This window comes from Callithrix jacchus, chromosome 10 (genome assembly GCF_049354715.1).
Source record: "Callithrix jacchus isolate 240 chromosome 10, calJac240_pri, whole genome shotgun sequence".
NCBI classification, from domain to species: Eukaryota; Metazoa; Chordata; class Mammalia; order Primates; family Cebidae; genus Callithrix; species Callithrix jacchus.
In genome coordinates this window covers 84,456,076-84,476,742 of record NC_133511.1, presented here as the reverse complement: position 1 = coordinate 84,476,742, position 20,667 = coordinate 84,456,076, and the positions used below count along the sequence as shown (strand labels likewise).

At 40.5% G+C, this 20,667-nt stretch overlaps 1 protein-coding gene and 2 pseudogenes across 3 annotated transcripts in view; all 3 read left to right on the top strand.

The window, feature by feature from the left end:
* Positions 1–20,667, top strand: part of TSG101 (tumor susceptibility 101) — a 52,252-nt gene that overhangs the window by 26,100 nt on the left and 5,485 nt on the right. For all 3 annotated transcript variants that reach the window (XM_035265969.3, XM_035265968.2, XM_054242150.2), the window contains one exon: positions 1,497–1,588. In XM_035265969.3, the coding sequence (XP_035121860.1) occupies positions 1,497–1,588 (92 nt within the window). The remainder of the gene's footprint in view (positions 1–1,496; positions 1,589–20,667) is intronic.
* LOC100385190 (cyclin-dependent kinase 4 pseudogene) lies at positions 6,170–7,597 on the top strand (annotated as a pseudogene).
* LOC144578137 (14-3-3 protein beta/alpha pseudogene) lies at positions 14,870–15,880 on the top strand (annotated as a pseudogene).

Sequence of the window (20,667 nt, the reverse complement as noted above, 5' to 3'; positions counted from 1 at the left end):
TGTCTTTTTAAAAAAAATTTTGATTTTATACTGATAGATAAGTACCATGATTACATTGAATCTTCAGCAAGTCATATATAACATTTTTTGTGGAGAAGTTATAAAGTGGGAGCTGATATACGAATAGGAGAATCTTTGAACCACTGCATTGAAAAAGGATTATTGACCATAAACTCAGAAGGAGCTCTTGCTCCAGTGCTTAGGCTACCTTTTTGTTTTTTTTTTTGAGACAAGGCTTCACTCTCACCCAGACTGGAGTGTAGTGGCGCAATCTCAGCTCACTTCCTGGGCTCAGGTGATCCTTTCACCTCAGCCTCCCAAGTAGCTGGGACTACAGGTGCGTGCCACACCTGGCTAATTTTTGTATTTTTTTAGAGATGGTTTCACCATGTTGCCTAGGCTTATCTTGAACTCCTGGACTCAAGTGATCCTCCTGCCTCAGCCTCCCAAAGTGCTAGGATTATGGGTGTGAGCCACTGCGCCCAGCCTGTGCTCACTCTTTTTAATCAGCAGTTTTAATGAGCTTGTAAAAGGCAAATGTCATAGAATTGACAATTGTAGCTAAAGTAGGATTAATTGAGATTCATTGTCCAACTAAGCAGTAGCCAGTAATCATCCTTTTCTAATTTTCTTCATGATTGTAAGGGAAACACTGACTAGTAAGCATTCAGAGGAAAGCAATTAGATCTGAAAATCATGTCCTTAGACAAATAGTTAAAGGAATTAAGAATATGTAACCCAAAGAAAAGAAACTTGAGGGAAAAATGTTAGAGTTTCTCAAACATATGAGTTTTAGGAGTCTCCAGATAGTTCAGTGATCTTCCAAAATGCAAATATAGGACTCCTATTTAGAAATTATATTGAAATGATATTTAATGTTAAAGAAAGATGACCATTTGCCAGGGATGTTGTAAATGATACGTATAGGTAAGAGATTGTTAAAAAGGTAATTGGAGTAGAAACCTCTAAAGAAAGTTCCTCTGAGTTAGATATAAATACATGAATGACAGAAAGTGTCAAGAAAGTGAGAAAAGAGTTTTTTTTTAACTATTTAAAGATGAGTTTGGTACAAATGTTATCAAAAGAGGAAAAAAACTACTCGAAGACAAGTATTTTCGGGTTAAATATCCTCAAAGGTTAGCAAAAAGCCACAGGTAAAATTTCATATAGTTTGAGAAATCAGAAAAGTGCTCTCACAAATTACTTGTTGCTTCTGATGCTGTTGGATTGTCCTTAGAAATACTCCTTAGTTTCTGTTGCTGTGAAGTTGACTGTCATATAACTGGGAAAAAGCAAGAGCATTTAACTAAGAGTAAATCCAGTGTCATTAATACAATTTCCATAGAACTTTAATAAACACCTGCAGCTCTAAAACTATAAATTCATCAACCAGTATAACAACCATATGCCAAGCTTAACTTCCTGAATGGGATTCTTAAAAATACTATAATGTTGGGTCATCTTAAATGTTAAATGTTTTTTGTCCTCGTCTTTAGTGGTTACCCAGGCTGTCCTTACCCACCTGGTGGTCCATATCCTGCCACAACAAGTTCCCAATACCCTTCCCAGCCTCCTGTGACCACTGTTGGTAAGTACCCTTGAAAACTTGTGTTTCTCAGTGTAAGCAAAGTCTAAGTCCCGGTTGTGAAAAGCACATTTCAGCTTTACTTGTGAAATTTTGGACTACTCTTCTTAGACAAAAACCTATAATAGTGTACTGTAATCTAAAACTTGAAGTAAATGATTTATCATTACAGTAATTATCATTACTGTAAATGAACCTTCTACCAGGGCATAAAAATAAATCTGATTAACTCATCAATCTTTCCTTTGGTCACATAGTTTTATTTGTGAGCCAATCATGTGTTAAACTATTGACAGATATATACATTTTTCTAGCTTGGTTATGTGTGAAAACAGATGAGCATCATTAATAGAAGAAAGTAAAGTGGATTAAAATCTGGGCAGGATGGCCCATGCCTGTAATCCCAGCACTTTGGGAGGCCGATGCAGGCAGATCACGTGAGGTCAGGAGTTCGAGACAAGCCTGGCCAACATGGTGAAACCCCGTCTCTACTAAAAATACAAAAATTAGCTGGGCATGGTGGCAGGTGCCTGTAATCCCTGCTACTCAGGAGGTTGAGGCAGGAGAATTGCTTGAACCTGGGAGGCAGAGGTTGCAGTGAGCCAAGATTGTGCCATTGCACTCCAGCCTGGGGGACGAGAGTGAGACTTCAAAAAAAAGAAAGTAAAATGGGTTAATATGAGCAGGTCAAATAAGACAAATTATTTTGAAAACCAGTAGTTTTTCCTTTTTGTATTTGTTTATTAGTGTTACCTGAAATATAATTTTCTTCAACCAAGGAAACTAAGGCAGTAAGACAATTTCTTTAGACTCCAACCTTCATCTATGTCTGTCTCTTACTACCTGCATCACCACATCTGCCTTCCCCCTGTTACCATAAGTTGGTCATCTTTGCTTCTATCTAAAGCTGATTTCTCCACTAGACCTTATCCCCTCTAACTTACTCAGAGGCATCACTGCAGCAATTCTTTTCTCTCAAGTCATGTTCTATACTGGATGACTTTCATCAGCACACAAAACCATGTCCTAAAGAAACCTTGAAGAGTTGAGTCCTCTTGAGACAAACAAATGGAAAGACATCTCATCCCCATGAAGAATTAATATTGTTAAAAACACTATATTACCCAAAACATTCTGCAGATTCAGTGCAATCTCTATCAAAATATCAATGTCATTTTTCATAGAAATAGAAAAAGTTATCATAAAATTTATATGGAACCAAAAAAGCCAAATAGCCAAAATGATCTTGAGCATAAAGAACAAAGCTGGAAGCATCATACTACCTGACTTCAAAATATATTACAAGGTTATAGTAACCAAAACAGCATGATATTGATATAAAAACAGATATAGATCAATGGAACAGAATAAAGAGCCTAGAAATAAATCCACATATTTACAGCCAACTGATTTTCAGCAAAGGTGCCAAGAACATACATTGTGGTGAAAAAGACATCATTGTTCATAAATGGTACTGGGAAAACTGGACATCCATATGCAGAAGAATGAAACTGGACTCCTATCTTGCACCACATACAAAAATCAATTTGAGATGGATTAAAGACTTAATGTAAGACTAAAACTATAAAACTTCAAGAAGAAGACATAGGGGAAACCCTTCAGGACATTGGCCTAAGCAACAGTTTTATGGTTAATATCTCAAAAGCAAAGTCAAAAAAATAGACAGCTGATAGGAAATTAAAAAGCTTCTGGGCCAGGCGCAGTGGCTTACACCTATAATCCTAGCATTTTGGGAGGCCAAGGTAGATGGATCACTTGAGGTCAGGAGTTCAAGACAGCCTGGCCAACATGATGAAACCCCATCTCTACTAAAAACTAAAAATACAAAAATTATTTGGGCATGGTGATACACCCCTGTAATCCCAGCTACTCAGGAGGCTGAGGCAGGAGAATCACTCGAACCCAGGAGGTAGAGGTTGCGGTGAGCTGAGATCGTGCCACTGCACTCCAGCCTGGGCAGCAGAGCTAGCTAGACCTTGTCTCAAAAAAGAAAAGAAAGAAAAGCTTCTGCACAACAAAGGAGATAGTCAACAAAGAGACAGCCTGTTGAGTGGGAGAAAATATTTGCAAACTACCCATCTGACAAGGGGCTAATATAAATATACAAGGTATTCAAACCACTCAACAGTTAAAAAAAAATTAAAAAGTGGGCAAAGAACATGAATAGACATTTCTTAAAGGAAGATATACAAATGGCCAACAGGTGTATTAAAAAATGCTCAGCATCACTCATCATCAGGAAAATGCAGATAAAAAACACAAAGAAATACAATCTCATCCCAGTTTGAATGGCCACTATTAAAAAGACAACAGATGCTGGTGAGGATGAGGAGAAAAGGAAACTTATACAATGTTGGTGGGAATGTAAATTACAGCCACTATGGAAAACAGTAGGACGATTTCTTAAAAAACTTAAATTAGAACTACTGAACAGTTCAGCAGTCCCACTACCGGGTGTTTAACCAAAGGAAAGGAAATCAGTATGTTAAAGGAATACCTGTACTCCCATGTTTATAGCAACAATATTCATACTACCTAAGATATGGAATAAACCTAAGTATTTATCAGCAGATGAATGGATAAAGACAATGTGGTATGTGTACACAATGGAATATTATTCAGCCGTAAAAAAGGAATGAAAACCTGTCATTGTAGCAACATGAATGGAATTGAAAATAAACTAGGCACAGAAAGACAAATACTGAATGTTCTCATGTGGTAGTTAAAAACCTTGACCTCCTGAATGATAGACACCAGAGACTTAAGGGTGTGTAGGTGGGAGAGGGCTCATAAAGAAAGGTGGGTTAATGAGTGCAAACATAGTTACAAGGAATAAGTTCTAATGTTCGATAGCAGAGTAGGGTGACTATAGTTAACAGTGTATTGTCTATTTCAAAATAGAAGACTAAAATGTTCCCAACTCATAGAAATGATAAATACTTAAGGTGATGGACACCCTAAATACCCTCACTTGATCATTACACATTCTGTGCAGCTAACAAAATACCACGTTAAATATGTACGAATACTATGTATCTTTAAAAACGTTTTTTAAAAAATAATCATCTTCTCTATTCCACTTTTCCTGCCACCACTGTTGCTTATCTTCATTCTTCTCTGAATAACTCCTTGAAACAACTGACTTGGTTCTTTAATTACTCTTCTCCCTTTCTCTCTTAAACCTCCTTCTTTTGGGCTTTCTCTCATATTATTTCGCGAAAACTGGTCATGGTTACCAATAATCTTTTTTTGTTTGTTTGTTTGAGATGGACTTTTGCTCTTGTTGCCCAGGCTGGATGGAATGCAATGGCGCGATCTCAGCTCATTACAACCTCTGTCTCCTGGGTTCAAGCAATTCTCCTGCCTCAGCCTCTTGAGCAGCTGCAATTGCAGGCATGCACCACCACGCTTGGCTGATTTTTTGTATTTTTAGTAGAGATGGGATTTCTCCATGTTGGTCAGGCTGCTCTCAAACTCCTGACCACAGGTGACCCACCCACCTGGGCCTCCCAAAACGCTGGGATTACAGGCATGAGCCACTGCGCCTGGTCGCTAATCATCTTTGTGAGGTTATATCCAATAGCAGGTTACTGTTCTAATCTTACTTGTCCTATCAGCAGCATTTAACAGAGTTGGTTACTCCCTCCTTGATAAACTTTTCTCTCATTTTCCAAAACACTATGCTCACTTGATTTTCTTCCGGTCTCATCAGTATTCATAGTTTCCTCTGCAAGTTCTTACATTTTCTTAACGTTGCTAAAACCCCGGCTTAGTCCTTGGCACTCTTTATCCTCACTCTCCTGGTAATTTCCACCATTCTCTTTTTCTTTTCTTTTTTTTTTTTGAGACGGAGTTTCGCTCTTGTTACCCAGACTGGAGTGTAATGGCGCGATCTCGGCTCACCACAACCTGTGCCTCCTGGGATCAGGCAGTTCTCCTGCCTCTCAGCCTCCTGAGTAGCTGGGATTACAGGCACATGCCACCATGCCCAGCTAATTTTTTGTATTTTTAGTAGAGACGGGGTTTCACCATGTTGACCAGGATGGTCTCGATCTCTTGACCTGGTGATCCATCGCCTTGGCCTCCCAAAGTGCTGGGATTACAGGTGTGAGCCACCGCGCCCGGCGATTTCCACCATTCTCATAGCTTTAAATGCCATCTCTCTGCCCCCAGTTCTTAAATTTATGTGTGACCTGTACCTCTCTTATAAACTCGATTATTTTCTTTTTTTTTCTTTTTTTTTTTTTTGAGAGGGAGTCTTGCTCTGTCTCCAGGCTGGAGTGCAGTGGCACAATCTTGGCTCTCTGCAACCCCCGCCTCCCGGGTTCAGGTGATTCTCCTGCCTTAGCCTCCTGAGTAGCTGGGATTACAGGTGTGTGCCACCACACCTGGCTAATTTTTGTATTTTTAGTAGATATGGGGTCTCACCATGTTGGTCAGGATAGTCTCAATCTTCTCACCTCTGCCTCCCAAAGTGCTGGGATTACAGGCGTGAGCCACCGCGCCTGGCCTGAAGTTTATTTTTCTGTTATATTTTCTTGATAACTTGTAACCATCCTGAAATCTGATGTAGATGTCTTTCCCCCCACCCTATAAAGTGTTATTTCCACTGTTTTTCTCATTGATACATACTATTCAGGTTCCAGTGGTGTGGTTTTGATTTATTAAAATGTATTTGTTATAAGTGTGACCACAATATAATAAAATGATTGGAGTTAGAAACCTAGATGATGGCCCAGTTTCCGCACGCCTTTTTGGCATCTGGTCATGTGGTGAGGGTGGGGGTGAGGGGACCTCTCTAGCCTGCAGCCTGTGTCTGTGGTTGGGCCTTCTGCTTCCAGCTGCCCGGGACCGAGCTTGGGTGTATGGGGCTGCAGGAACCGGCTCTGGGGCCCTGATAACGGGCCACCCCTGCAGCACTCCGGCCTGCGTGAGGGTCTCCCCTGATCTGAGAATGGCTACCTCTCGATATGAGCCAGTGGCTGAAACTGGTGTCAGTGCCTGTGGGACAGTGTACAAGGCCTGTGATCCCCACAGTGTCCACTTTGTGGCCCTCCAGGGTATGAGAGTCCCCAGTGGAGGAGCTAGAGGAGGCCTTCCCGTCAGCAGTTTGTGAGGTTGCCTTACTGAGGTAACTAGAGGCTTTTGAGCATCCCAGCGTTGTCCAGGTGATGGATGTCTGTGCCACATCCTGAACTAACCGAGAGATCAAGGTAACCCTGGTGTTTGAGCATATAGACCAAGACCTAAGGACGTATCTGGACAAGGTACCCCCACCAGGCTTGCCAGCCAAGACCATCAAGGATCTGATGCTCCACTTTCTAAGAGGCCTAGATTTCCTTCATGCCAATTGCATTGCTCACCGAGATTTGAAGCCAGAGAATATTCTGGTGACAAGTGGCGGAACAGTCAAGCTGGCCGATTTTGGCCTGGCCAGAATCTACAGCTACCAGATGGCACTTATACCTGTGGTTGTTACATTCTGGTACTAAGATCCCAAAGTTCTTCTGCAGCCCACATATGCACACCTGTGGACATGTGGAGTGTGGGCTGTATCTTTGCTGAGCTGTCTTGTTGAAAGCTTCTTCTCTGTGGAAACTCTGAAGCTGACCAGTTGGGCAAAATCTTTGACCTGATTGGGCTGCCTCCAGAGGATGACTGGCCTTGAGATTTATCTCTGCCCTGTGGAGCCTTTCACCCCAGAGGGCCCTGCCCAGTGCAGTTGGTGGTACCTGAGATGGAGGAGTTGGGAGCACAGCTCCTGCTGGAAGTACTGACTTTTAACGCACACAAGCAAATCTCTGCCTTTCGAGCTCTTCAGCACTCTTATCTACATAAGGATGAAAGTAATCCGGAGTGAGCAATGAAGTGGTTGCCATGGAAGGAAGAAAAGCTGCCGTTTCCCTTCTGGACAGTGAGAGGGCAGTCTCTGCCTTTGTCTCTGAGGCTGTGGAGGCTCCTCCTCCATCTTTCTACAGAGATTACTTTGCTGCCTTAATGACAATACCTCCTACCTCTCCTTTTGAGGCCTCTCCTTCTCCTGCCCCCTATTTCTCTACACTAAGGGGTATGTTCCCTCTTGTCCCTTTCCCTACCTTTATATTTGGGGTCTTTTTTTAATACAGGAAAAAGAAACAAATGATGAAAGATCTTTAATCCATAAGCAAAGCACACTAAATCTAGTGAAGCTCTCTATTTTGGTTTAGGCATTATCAATAAAATAGGAATAGTGCTGTTTGTCACCCTATTCCTCACTGAGATAATAGTATAATCCTTTTGATTTGTAGAGAAGCTTAGTTTATAAAGATCTTTTTTATGTTAGCTTGTTTCAGTATATTAGTCATGAAGCATTTTTCATAGCTTAGATGATTTCCATATATCCAAAGAATAGAAATATGTGGAAAATGGTATTGTGGAATCAGAGCTCATGTATATGATTTTCAAATGGGTAATCAAATCAACTAATGTTTTGCTGTACTTTTTCAAGAATATTGTCTTAGGCTAGAGGCAAATTATGATAATCTAGGATATCTTTTAATATGTATTGTTTTTCTACCCTTTGATCTTTGTCTACTTGATTTTTTTCATCATATTTCTTTTTTTTTTTTTTCTCTGAGATGGAGTCTCTCTCAGGCTGGTGGAGTGCAGTGGTATGAACTCAGCACTCTGCAACCTCCTCCTCCTGAGTTCAGCGATTCTCCTCCCTCAGCCTCCTGAGTAGCTGGAACTACAGGCATGTGCTGCCATGCCCGGCTAATTTTTTGTATTTTTAGTAGAGACAGGGTTTCACCGTGTTAGCCAAGATGGTCTTGATCTCCTGACCTTGAAATCGGTCCACCTCAGCCTCCGAAACTGCTGGGATTACAGGCATGAGCCACTGCGCCTGGCCTCATCATATTTCAGTAGTTGGTGAACTTTTAGTAGTCTGTTGAACTTCAGACTTACATTTAGGAAAGCAGAAACATAAAAGTCTCATTTAGATTTTTGAATCCACAGACACGTTTTCTCAGTATATCAGTGGGTCAGGATTTGGGCTGTTACTCTGTTACTGAGGCCATGAGAAAGAATGAATGTGGTTATTTATCCTTGTTTTTTGTTTGTTTGTTTTTGAGACGAAGCCTCGCTCTGTCACCCAGGCTGGAATGCAGTGACTTGGTCTCAGCTCACTGCAACCTCTGCCTCCAGGGTTCAAGTGATGCTTCTGCCTCAGTCTCCCAAGTAGCTGGGACTATACACAACCACCATGCCCAGCTAATTTTTGTTTTAGTGGAGACAAGGCTTCACCGTATTGGCCAGGCTGGTCTCAAACTCCTGACCTAGTTATCTGCCCACCTCGGCCTCCCAAAGTGCTGGGATTACAGGCATGAGCCTCCAGGATAGTGACTGGCCCTATCCTTGTTTTTTGATACAGAATATTCTGTAACCCAGGCTGGAGTGCAGTAGTACTGTCTGCCTACTGCAACCTCTATCTCCTGGGCTCAAGCGATCCTTTCACCTCAGCCTTCTGAGTAGCTAGGAGTATAGACACACACCAACATGCCCAGATAATTTTTGTACTTTTGGTAGAGACAAGGTTTCACCATGTTGCCCAGGCTGGCCTTGAATTCCTGGATTCAGGCGATTCACCCACCTTGGCTTCCTGGATTACAGATGTGAGCCACTGCACTAGGCTTTCTTATTCTTTTTGAAACTTAGCAGTTTCACTCTAGATTTTATCTTATTTATTTATTATTAGTATCTTTTGAGATAGAGTGTTGCTCTGTTACACAGGCTGGAGTGCAGTGGCATGATCTCGGCTCACTGCAATCTCTGCCTCCTGGGTTTGAGTGATTTTCCTGCCTCAGCCTCCCAGATAGCTGATACTGCAGGCTTGAGCCACTGCATCTGGCTAATTTTTGTATTTTTAGTAGACATGGGGTTTCACCATGTTAGGCAGGCTGGTCAAACTCCTAACCTCAGGTGATCCACCTGCCTCTCAGCCTCCAAAAGTGCTGGGATTATAGGCATGAGCCATGGTGCCCGGCCTATATTTTAATTTTATGATGTAATCCAAATTAAGAAAGATTTAAAATTTATCAACTGTTCAAGAATGTCAGTATATAGTATGGTACCCAGGAAAGAATAGTGTGCCACTCAGTGATACCTCCACATGTTACGAATTTATTTGTGAGGAAAGTCAGTGGACTAACCGGCTCCTCTGTAAAGTCCCTTGGAAGATGTACTCTGAGCTATACTTTGCTTATGCCAGAATCTCCACATTTATTTGATCTCTGTAGAATCCTTTTACCAGAGTAGTCTGCAACCTCAGCTTACATAATATTTTGAAAACTCTAGGGGAATGGGGAGGTAGTAGTCAGTGAATAATGAAGGAACAAACTGATCCACTTAGCAAAAAAATAAAGAACCTAACTGGTAGTATGCATTGAAACTTAACACAAAGATCCTTTTTCCTGTTACTGTAGGAGCAAAACATAAACCGACTATATATATATATTTCATATACAAGATCCCCCCAAAATAGCGGGTATGTATGGACACCAGGTGAGCCACCACAAAGTTTCTCTACCACAACCACCACTCCCACCCATGTCAAAATAAAAGGAAGTTTAAAAGGCTTTGGTGATTCCTCACCCCAGTCTCAGCAGAGTGTGAAAGTTCTCTTTTGAAGGTTGACTTATTTTAAAAGGCAATATAGATTATTGTAGTTGTTGTATTGATTGTTGTAGTTGAATCCAAGGCTTTAGGCCTTTAACATATACAATGTGACTTTTTACTCGTTGCAGTTTAACAGAATTAAAATTGAAGAATAGGTGTTTGTTCCCAGTTAAAGCCAATACCTGCCACAGAATTTTTCTTGGTAAAACTTCATAAATACTGTATATTTCAACCTCTGGGTTTTAAGAATATCATTTTAAGATTTTGTTCCTAAAAATCAAATAAGGATCAGAAACAGTAAGTTAGAATCTATTAACAGATTCAGGGACCAGTTTTGCCTTTGTTAAAGTCTTATTTAAAAATGTAGGAGCGTAAAACCCTGAAAATGCTGTAGCTGAATGATTTGTTTCTATAGTTTCCATTCTTTAGTCCATACTTAATATTCAGATAAAGAAAGGAAAAGATAAAGAAAAATGAGAGCTTACCTGTTAATATTCCTTTGCGGATAGTAGCTAGTAAACATGACAAGGTTTTCTTGACTATCTTGTCCAGTGCTGTTCTTCCCTCTGGCCATCCTAGATTAAGTGTTTGGCCTACAGAAACTCTCCTTTCAGGATATGGCACCCAAGGCACCCCGCCCATGTGGATTTATTAGTGCACACTTGTTTGTGTGCAAGTTTGGGTGCCTCTTCTCCACACCTTTCACAGACTTCCTTTGGGAATAACTGCCTCATCTTCTGGGTAAGTAGCATTTTTCTTCCAGTCCTGGGCAGTCAGTCGGTCATGAGTGAAATTTAAATGCTGAGAGCTTAGTCTGCTAAATGTTAGATCCTTTTCTGCCACAGAAATAGATAGATTTGAAAGATTTTTAAAAAGCTATTGTTAACTTAACAATTGATTTGTATTTTATTAGTAAATGAAAGGATGGAGAAGCTGGTTGATTTGGCTTTGTCATTATTCCTATAGAATACCTCTAACATAATAGATTCTTAAATTAGTCTTTTTCACAAAATGATAATTTTGATGGAATTACTTTGATTCTGATTCTTTTTTTTTTTTTTAAAGAATAGAATTTTAGCTCTCCTTCAGATTGCCTTTGTGCTTAGGCCTACCAGGTAGCATCTTTTATTTTTTATGACTGACTGTGATGGTTGAATGATTTTGTCACATTGTTTCTTTTTTGAAGTAGTTATTTTGGTGTCTCATTTTAACGAGACTCATACCTACTTACCTTCACTTTTGAAAACTTAAATGTTTATATAAATGAATTTAAACCTTTTTGTGGTGTGTGTTTTTCAAGAAGTGTAAACCTGTTGACAGCTTTCTTTAAACTTTTTCTTATTGATGAGTGTTTATAGAAACTTTCTAGAGCTCAAGTAAAGCACATTTTTCTGATAGTGTTTAAAAGATAAATTGAGGCCCCCTAATTTATTTGGAAGAAAAGCTCCATAGCCTTCACAGAGCCTACATATTCATATACTATGTTCATATACGATGCATATTTATATACTATATTCATATACTATAAATAAAAAGCTTATATATTCATATACCGTACATAAAAAGGCCTTTTGTAAGCCATGTAATGGATTTGCAGGGTTTGCACTTAATGGTACAGGTCAGAACTCCTTTGCTCATACAGTTGTCGGAAATGTTCTTTCTACTTCAGAGATAGACCTGTGTTTTGTTTTTTACTATGAAAGAAAAATAATCCTCATATATTCTCAGTCCAGTTTCTAAGTAGATGGTCAGTAAGCTACTGTTTGGGATTACTTGGGCTCCATAGTTTGCTATGTAACACAGATGCCAGACCTAGGACCATTATGTGGGCCTGACCAAGTAATATCCAAGAGCAAAAATGCTGGGCAGGTAGTTTACTTTTGTTGATTAAGGATGAGATCAAAACAATAATTGTTGAGTTATCTTACAGTTTACTTTGGGCTTATTATGGATTCTTTCTCTAATATAAAATAGCTTCATTTGAGCTCTAGGAAGTAGTGATTATTAGTAAATATTCTTAGGAGTGAAATAAAACTGGGTATCTTAAGTGTTTAAATAATGGCTTTAAATCAGGTAGTGTATACTAGTGTACTTTGAATGTATTTCCTAAATTATTCAATGAATTTTTGGATCCATGGAATGTAGAGTGTCGGTTTCCCGATAGGAAAATTATGTCTTACTTCCTAAGGATTAAGTTTGGAGATCAGATTCTACCTAACATTTAAAGGAGGTTTTGCCTAAGATTGTTACTCAAAGTCTGTTAGCTCTTCAGCTGCTAATTTGGAATTGTAGAAGGGCACTTCTGAAATCTGACTCAGTTTCAGTAAAGGTCAGTGTGTTGGGGACTTGGGGCATGGCAGTTTGCTGAAAACTCTTCTTCTTGTTATAGCAGGTATAGAGAATATTCAAATTTCTCCTAAGATGTTTGATAAAAAAATTTTGTTTGGTCAATGTTCACAAAGTAGAAATTTTTTCTTATTTGTTTGCATAAAGAATATCTTAAAGTAGTGGCCGGGCGCGGTGGCTCACGCCTGTAATCCCAGCACTTTGGGAGGCCGAGGTGGGTGGATCACGAGGTCAACAGATCGAGACCATCCTGGTCAACATGGTGAAACCCCGTCTCTACTAAAAATACAAAAAATTAGCTGGGCATGGTGGCGCGTGCCTGTAATCCCAGCTACTCAGGAGGCTGAGGCAGGAGAATTGCCTGAACTCAGGAGGCGGAGGTTGTGGTGAGCCGAGATCGCGCCATTGCACTCCAGCCTGGGTAACAAGAGCGAAACTCCATCTCAAAAAAAAAAAAAAAAAAAAAGAATATCTTAAAGTAGCATGGTTCATCAAATTTTGAACTTTGATTAGTTTTTCTTTTACTTCTTTGAAACAGTCTGGATTTTTCTTTTTTGACTTTCATATTTCAGATCCTAATTATAATTCTTTTTACAAAGTACTTAGATTTTTAAAAGTTTAGATATACTCCACAATGAAGTCTAGTGTGACAGAGATAAGACTAGGTCTAAATCTTGTGTTCGTAACTTCCTCAGGTGAACCTATGACCTTTATAGGCCAAGCAACTGCCACCTTGGCTTGGTTCCTATTTTGAATGTTAATGGCTTTGGCTGGAGAGGCTTGGCAAGGACTTATTTGGTGGTATTATGGTAGCATTTGTCTGAATATATTCTAGAAAGAGAAACATCATGTAAATTCCAGGATTTAATAAATGTTTGTTTTTAAAAATAGGGATGTAAAATTTAGCATTGGTATAATTTGACCCATTAGACCAGATATATTAGCTTTAACAAAGTTCCCTAACTATAAAAAGACCCTTAAGCTTTCATTAATTCTGATAACTTCTGTGCCAGTGAATGGAATACTATCACGGTTGCATGTGATTGAATGCTTAACTATTGTCAAATCATTTAGGTACCTAATCTAGGGGAAAAGGATTTTCCTTCCTATCTCACAAGAACCATCATAGAATTTCATGTAGATTATAAGACAGGTTCTTTTAGAAGTATTTTAAAATTCCTATTGCTAATGCATCCTTACTATAAAATGGGGACTTAATGAAATCTTCAGTAGTCATTTCATGAATCCTTTGGATATGAAATTCTAAACCAAACTCTTGTAGAAATTGGCTCTTTTTAACTTTTTCTTTAAAGGACTTAATAAATAATTACAGTATAAGAAATTAGAGATTTTTATTTGGTCTAAATTCTGTCCATATACCTGAACAGATAAGACTTTATATTGTGTCTGTGAAAGGGAGCTCACTCTCTGACATATTTTATTCTGCACGTTCAGTGAGTGTGGAAAAATGTGTTGACTTTTTACATAGCCTCATTTGAAGTAGACTGACTTATTATTCTTCAAATTGCCATGAAGGGCAAGTTCTTGATTAGGTAAGAAAATACCCTTTAGTTAAGGACCTGTAAAGTTTGGAAGTTCACAAAACCACTTTCACTTTTGACATTCATTGCAAGTTCGTTTCCCAAGGCCACCCTGAGGTTCTATAATTACCTAGAAGGACTTTAAAAGCTCATTGAAAGCTGTTATACTCACAGTTATGACTTATTATGGCAAAAGATACAGATTAAAATAGGCTAAGGAAACACACATGGACAATCCAGAAAGTTCTGAGTGCAAAGCTTCTAGTTGTCCTCTCCAGTGGAGTCATAGGCAGTGTTGACTTTTCCCAGTAACAATATGTTTCATTATGCATGGAGTATTACTGACCAAGGTAGCTCACCTGCGCCTTGGGTCCAGAGTTTTTATCAGGGCGTGGTCACGTAGACACCGTTGACTGCCTATGAGGCTGACCTTTAGTTTCCAGCTCCTCCAAAGGTTGAGCTGTTACCTATCACTGCAATAGCCCAAAGACTCCACCATAAATCACATTGTTAAATTGTCTGATGTAAACAAAGGACACTCTAATTAGTCAAGAAGTTCCAAGGGCTTAGAAGTCACCTCCAGAAGACAAGGGCTAAGGCATGGGAAGAATTAACTTTGGGAAGTTAATTCTTTACTACACAGAACCAAGCTGTAAGGCATTTTGCCTTATTTTGCTTGAACTTTAAAAATACCCGAATATAGGAGCTGCCACCACCACTGCCGCAATTACAGAGCCAGGGTAGCTGCCGCCACTGCAGGCACCGCCACTGCCGCCTGAGGAGTGGGTTTAGAAAGGAAGTGGTCACTTCTTTGGAGCTTCGGAAGCATCTTTGTCCCCTGCAGCCCTCCCACAGGAGTGACAATGGATGAAATTGAGCTGGTACAGAAAGCCAAGCTTGCTGAGCAGGCTCAGCCTATGATGATATGGCTGTAGCCCTGAAGGCAGTCACAGAACAGAAGCATGAACTCCAATGAAGAGAGAAATTGCTCTCTGTTGCCTACAGGAATGTGGTAGGAGCCCGCACTCTTCCTGGCATGTCATCTCTAGCACTGAGCAGAAAACAGGAATGAGAAGAAGCAGTAGATGGGCAAAGAATACCGTGAGTAGATAGAGGTAGAACTGCAGGACATCTGCAATGACCTTCTGGAGCTGTTGAACAAATATCTTATTCCCGGTGGTGCACAACCAGAAAGTAAGGTGTTCTACTTGAAAATGAAAGATTATTTTAGGTATCTTTCTGAAGTGGTATCTGAAGACAACAAACAAACCACTGTGTCGAACTTCCAGCAGGCTTACCAGGAAGCATTTGAAATTAATAAGAAAGAAATGCAGCTTACACACCCGATTTGACTTGGTCTGGCACTTAATTTCTCAGTCTTTTACTGTGGGATTCTGAACTCTCCCAAAAAGGACTGCAGCCTGGCAAAAACAGCACTTAATGAAGCAATTGCTGAATTAGAAACACTGAATGAAGAGTCTTATAAAGATAGCACTCTGATCATGTAGTTACTTAAGGACAATCTCACACTGCACATAGAAATCCAGGGAGATGAAGGAGATGCTGGGGAGGGAGAGAACTAATGTCTCTCGTGCTTTGTGATCTGTTCAGTGTCACTCTGTACTCTCCACATATATCCCTTGTGCGATTAAAAAAAAAAAGAATCATACATTGACTTTTGATTTTTCACACACAGCCTCAGCCTAGCAAAAATGGTTCATGGAGGCCAAGTGCAGTGGCTCACGCCTGTAATCCCAACACTTTGGGAGGCCGAGGTGGGTGGATCACAAGATCAGGAGTTCAAGACCAGCCTGGTCAAGATGGTGAAACCTCATCTCTACTAAAAATACAAAAATTAGCCGGGCGTGGTAGCAGGCGCCTGTAATCCCAGCTACTCGGGAGGCTGAGGCAGAGAATTGCTTGACTCAGGAGATGGAGGTTGCAGTAAGCCAAGATCATGGCACTGCACTCCAGCATGGGCAACAGAGTGAGACTGTCTCAGAAAAAAAAAAATGGTTCATGGAATCAACAGCTGGTATTGTATCTAAAACTCAGATTGGTCACATAAATGCTATGGCATTCTGAAGTTTTGATTTTGATTAACATTGATGGGATTCCTGTGTAATTTTTTAAAAACTGAACACCATGATTATGGGGTTTTGTAATTTAGCAGAACTCTTGTAGAAAAGAATAGACCTAGGCCGGGCACGGTGGCTCGAGCCTGTAATCCCAGCACTTTGGGAGGCTGAGGCAGGTGGATCACGAGGTCAAGAGATCGAGACCATCCTGGTCAACATGGTGAAACCCTGTCTCTACTAAAAATACAAAAAATTAGCTGGGCATGGTGGCGCGTGCCTGTAATCCCAGCTACTCGGGAGGCTGAGGCAGGAGAATTGCCTGAACCCAGGAGGCGGAGGTTGCGGTGAGCCGAGATCGCGCCATTGCACTCCAGCCTGGGGAACAAGAGCGAAACTCCGTCTCAAAAAAAAGAAAAGAAAAGAATAGACCTGAATTATGTGTAACTTTTTGGAAAGTTTAATCTGATACCAAAATCATTGAAACGCAATTCCATTGTAAAGTTGTACAGAAAGTTACACAGATTATATGTGGGTGGGAGACCCTGAAAGTGCTGAGGCAAGGGTCTGAAGCCTCAGCCTCTTTTCATATAAATAATGAAATAGAAAAGAATTAGAAATGTAATCACATAATTAGTCATAAGTAATCATAGATATAGATACCTAGATATATATACCCAGTATAGCCTTTTAATTTTGCTAATGTTTCTTGGGTTGTGAAGTGTGAACCTAAGGTGACATTGTGAAAGAAGTGACCCTAAGGCAAGATGCTCTAAGCCCTCTGTCACACCTGTGTAAGGGCTGCTGGAGGGCACCTTGGCTGTGTGGCAGCGCCAGGGCTGGGAAAGCGCTCGCTGATTAGCAAGCTATGGAAGGAGACGTCCGAGATGTCTCCTTCCTCAGAGAAGTTAGGAGAAAACTCCACTCCCCCAAGCTCTTGCGGTAAGCCTGACGGCCCCCAGACATCTGGGGGCTTAATTGTCTCTATGTGATGCTGTGCTTCAGCCGTCATGTTCCATGTCTACTTTCATGTTCTGCTTCTGCACCTGGTTCTTCTTTTCTTAGAAGATAGAATCAATAAACGTAACATAAATCTTAATGTCTTTGTTCTTTCTTGACAAGTATGGAAAAAGTACTGACGCATTATGCTCCTTCCCTCGCCTCGGCTACTTGAAAGTCCTAGGCCCCTATCTCCAAGTCACGTGATTTACTTGACCCTATCACTGACCACCAATGACTTGCCCTACCTACCCTGCCCCCTGCTTTATACCCAATATAAGTCAGAGTGTCAAGGCACTCGGGGCCACTGCCAGACACCACGCTTTGGTTGGCAGTAGATCCCTGGGCACCCAAACTCTCAATCTCGGTGTCTTGTGTCTTTATTTCCACAGTTTCTTATCTCTGCACCAGTAGAGAGGGTCTTGCAGGACCCTATAGGACTGGACCCTACAATTATATTGTGATGCTGGAACTTCGAGTGAGACACACATCATTTGGTATTTGAATTTAATGGTAATTCACAGTAATGCTGCCTGTTGTTTGGAGCTTAAAGACACTTGACCTGTTTGGGCTGTTGCCACTCAAAAGTTCATGATTAGAAATATCCACGGTGTCTTCCTCTAAGGAAACTCGAATCTTGAAATTGAAATTCCTCATGGCAGATAACTGGGTGATGATACCTTGAAAAGTTCAGTGCTCATATAACACACCTGACTAAACCTTACCCTTTCCTATTGTAATATGTTCACTATATTACTGATCTGCAACTTGTGCTTCAGTAGTGGAATCTATGTTCATTGTTAACACTAAGCTAAAGAAGAAAAGCTGTGTGTTTTATGAATGACCTTATCTGTTTCCTGGATGATACCTTTAAGAATATTCTGTGTCCTATGTGGTGGTGTGTGCATATAGTTCCAGCTACTTGGGAGGCTGAGGTAGGAGGATCGTCTGAGCCTAGGAGTTTAAGGCTGCGGTGTCCTTTGGGTGCACTTGTGAATAACTGCACTCCAGCCTGGGCAACATAGCGAGACCTAATGTCCAAAGTAAAATGAATGATGTTCTGTAGAGATCGCCTTTCACTTGAGGAGTACTCAGTTTTCAGGTTCTTCCTAGCTTGGGACTTTCAAATTTTGAAATCTAAACCTTCTTTCCCACCATCCTTTTTGACTGTTGACTTTGATTTTCACTTCCCTCCTCTCTCAATTTCTGTCCCTCTGCTTTCTTTCTTTTTTCCTTTTTGAATTCTATATCTGTCTTTCGTTCAGTGTTTAATGCTATGTCTGGGCAGGGATGAGAGACATTAGTGAGCACCTTGGTGAGCAAGCCTGGCTTTAAAGAGTTCTGGTCCTGCGCCTGACAATCAGAGAGTGAGCAAGACGGGGAGTTTTATTGAGTGATGAAATGAGGGGACGCAGGGGTGGTTCCCCTACCCAAAGGTGGGAAGGTCCCCTCTATGTAGCTGAGTCCTGCGGCTTCTTAAGGGCTCACAATAGGGGAAGTGCAGGCCATAGGTGGTACTACAAAAGGCAACATTCAATTGGTTAAAAGGCATTATTTAGAAAGAATCAATGGGAAAGGGTGGGCAAACAGGAATAGAGGTTCTCACTCTAGGTTGGGGGTTTCATCTGGGACCAGCAGTCTAATCTTTCAGCCCTCAGGCTGTTTTTGGCCTGAAGGTGGGGTTTCACTGGGGACCCACCCCTATCTATCGCTGTTATTGAAATCCATAATTTTAAATATTTTACTATGTTGATGACTTTTCAGCACTCTCCAACCACCTGCCTTCAAAGCAGTAGAGCTTTACGGTTCACTTTTCTGGTTTTCAGGTGGTAGAGATACCTTTGAGTTCTTTGATTTGGTTTAATAGCACCTTGCCATTTATTTTGGAGCACTTTTATATTTATAAATGATTTTAATAATTACCTTCTACATTCCAGCAGAAGATACATTTCCAAAAAAGCACAAACTAAGAACTTCTAACCATCTAAGCCCTTAAGATTGCTTTTCTCTAGGACTCCTAGAAGATAACCAATTCTCTTGGTTTCAAGAGATCATTTAGCAAGTTTGCCACTCTTAACATTTAGATTATAGAATCCTTTCCTTCAGAAAATAGGTTTTTAAACGGATAAATGTAGTGAGAACTGTTAAGAGAGAGCAGATTCTAGTTGTTGTGCTGTTGTTTTGGGAATTAATTATGGTTAATTTAGGAAAATCATTGGCAAAGATTAGCTTTCACCATAATTTAATGGTGGAGAGAAGACAGGATCTGATATTCAAGAGCATTAAACTCTTTTGTTTAGAATGGCTTAGACAGAGTTTTTTGACAGATGTTGTTGATGGTTTTGGTAAAAAGTAGGATCATCTATCAGGTAATTAGAGGACTCAGGTAATTGACCAGGCCTTCAGGAAGTTTGCTTTTCATAGGTTGTGTTTAGCTTAATTTAAATGTAGATGATGTGGACCATAGTTTAAGAATGAGATGGGGATGAGGTCGGGTGGAGTGGCTCACACCTGTAATCCCAGCACTTTGGGAGGATGAAGCAGGCAGATCACTTGAGGTCAGGAGTTTGAGACCAGCCTGGCCAACATGGTGAATCCCTGTCTCTATTAAAAATACAAAAATTAGGTGTGGTGGCACACACCTATATCCCAGCTACTTGGGAGGCTAAGGCAGGAGAATCACTTGAACCAGAGAGACAGAGGTTGCAGTGAGCCCAAATCATGCCACTACACTCTAGCCTGGGCAACAGAGCAAGACTCTGTCTCAAAAAAAAAAAAAAAAAAAAGATTGGGATGGTGGTGACAAGGCCAGCAAGCAGAACTTTACAATATCAACAAAACATCTAGTTGAAAAACAAGATCACGGATAGAGTTCAGCAGTGTTTCCTAACCTTTTTTTATTACTATTATCACTCTCCAAGGGAGATTTTTAGACTTTTTTCCCCTAGTAATTCGTACCCCCAACAAATGTTAATACCACAGATTAAACTATATATCTGTTTATGTACAGTATGGATATCTCTGCTTTATACATAAGAAGAACTAGACTTTTTATTCCACCTTGAACCAATTTTCACCCTCTTGTTGAGGGATATCACTCCCATTGAGAATGTGCATGAATTAGAGAATAATGTTGGCTAAGACTGGACTTGACCTCAGAGGATGTAAACACCAGAGAGAACAGGGTTTCAAAGATGACCCAAGGTTTGGGGCTGGTAAGAGAAGTGAATAAATGGGCCTTAACTTAGCTAAGAGCAGAGCATAACCAGAGAATAAGAACAAAGGCGTAATAGAAAAGATAGTTGTTGCACTTAGACTCATTGGAATTAGGAGAAGTAGGTACAAGCTTAAAAGCATCTGGTCCTTCGAAAGGATCTGGAGGAAAGCAAGCTGTCTTTCTGAGAAAGGGAAGTTTGTACTTTTGAACAGTGAGGAGTCCGGCATG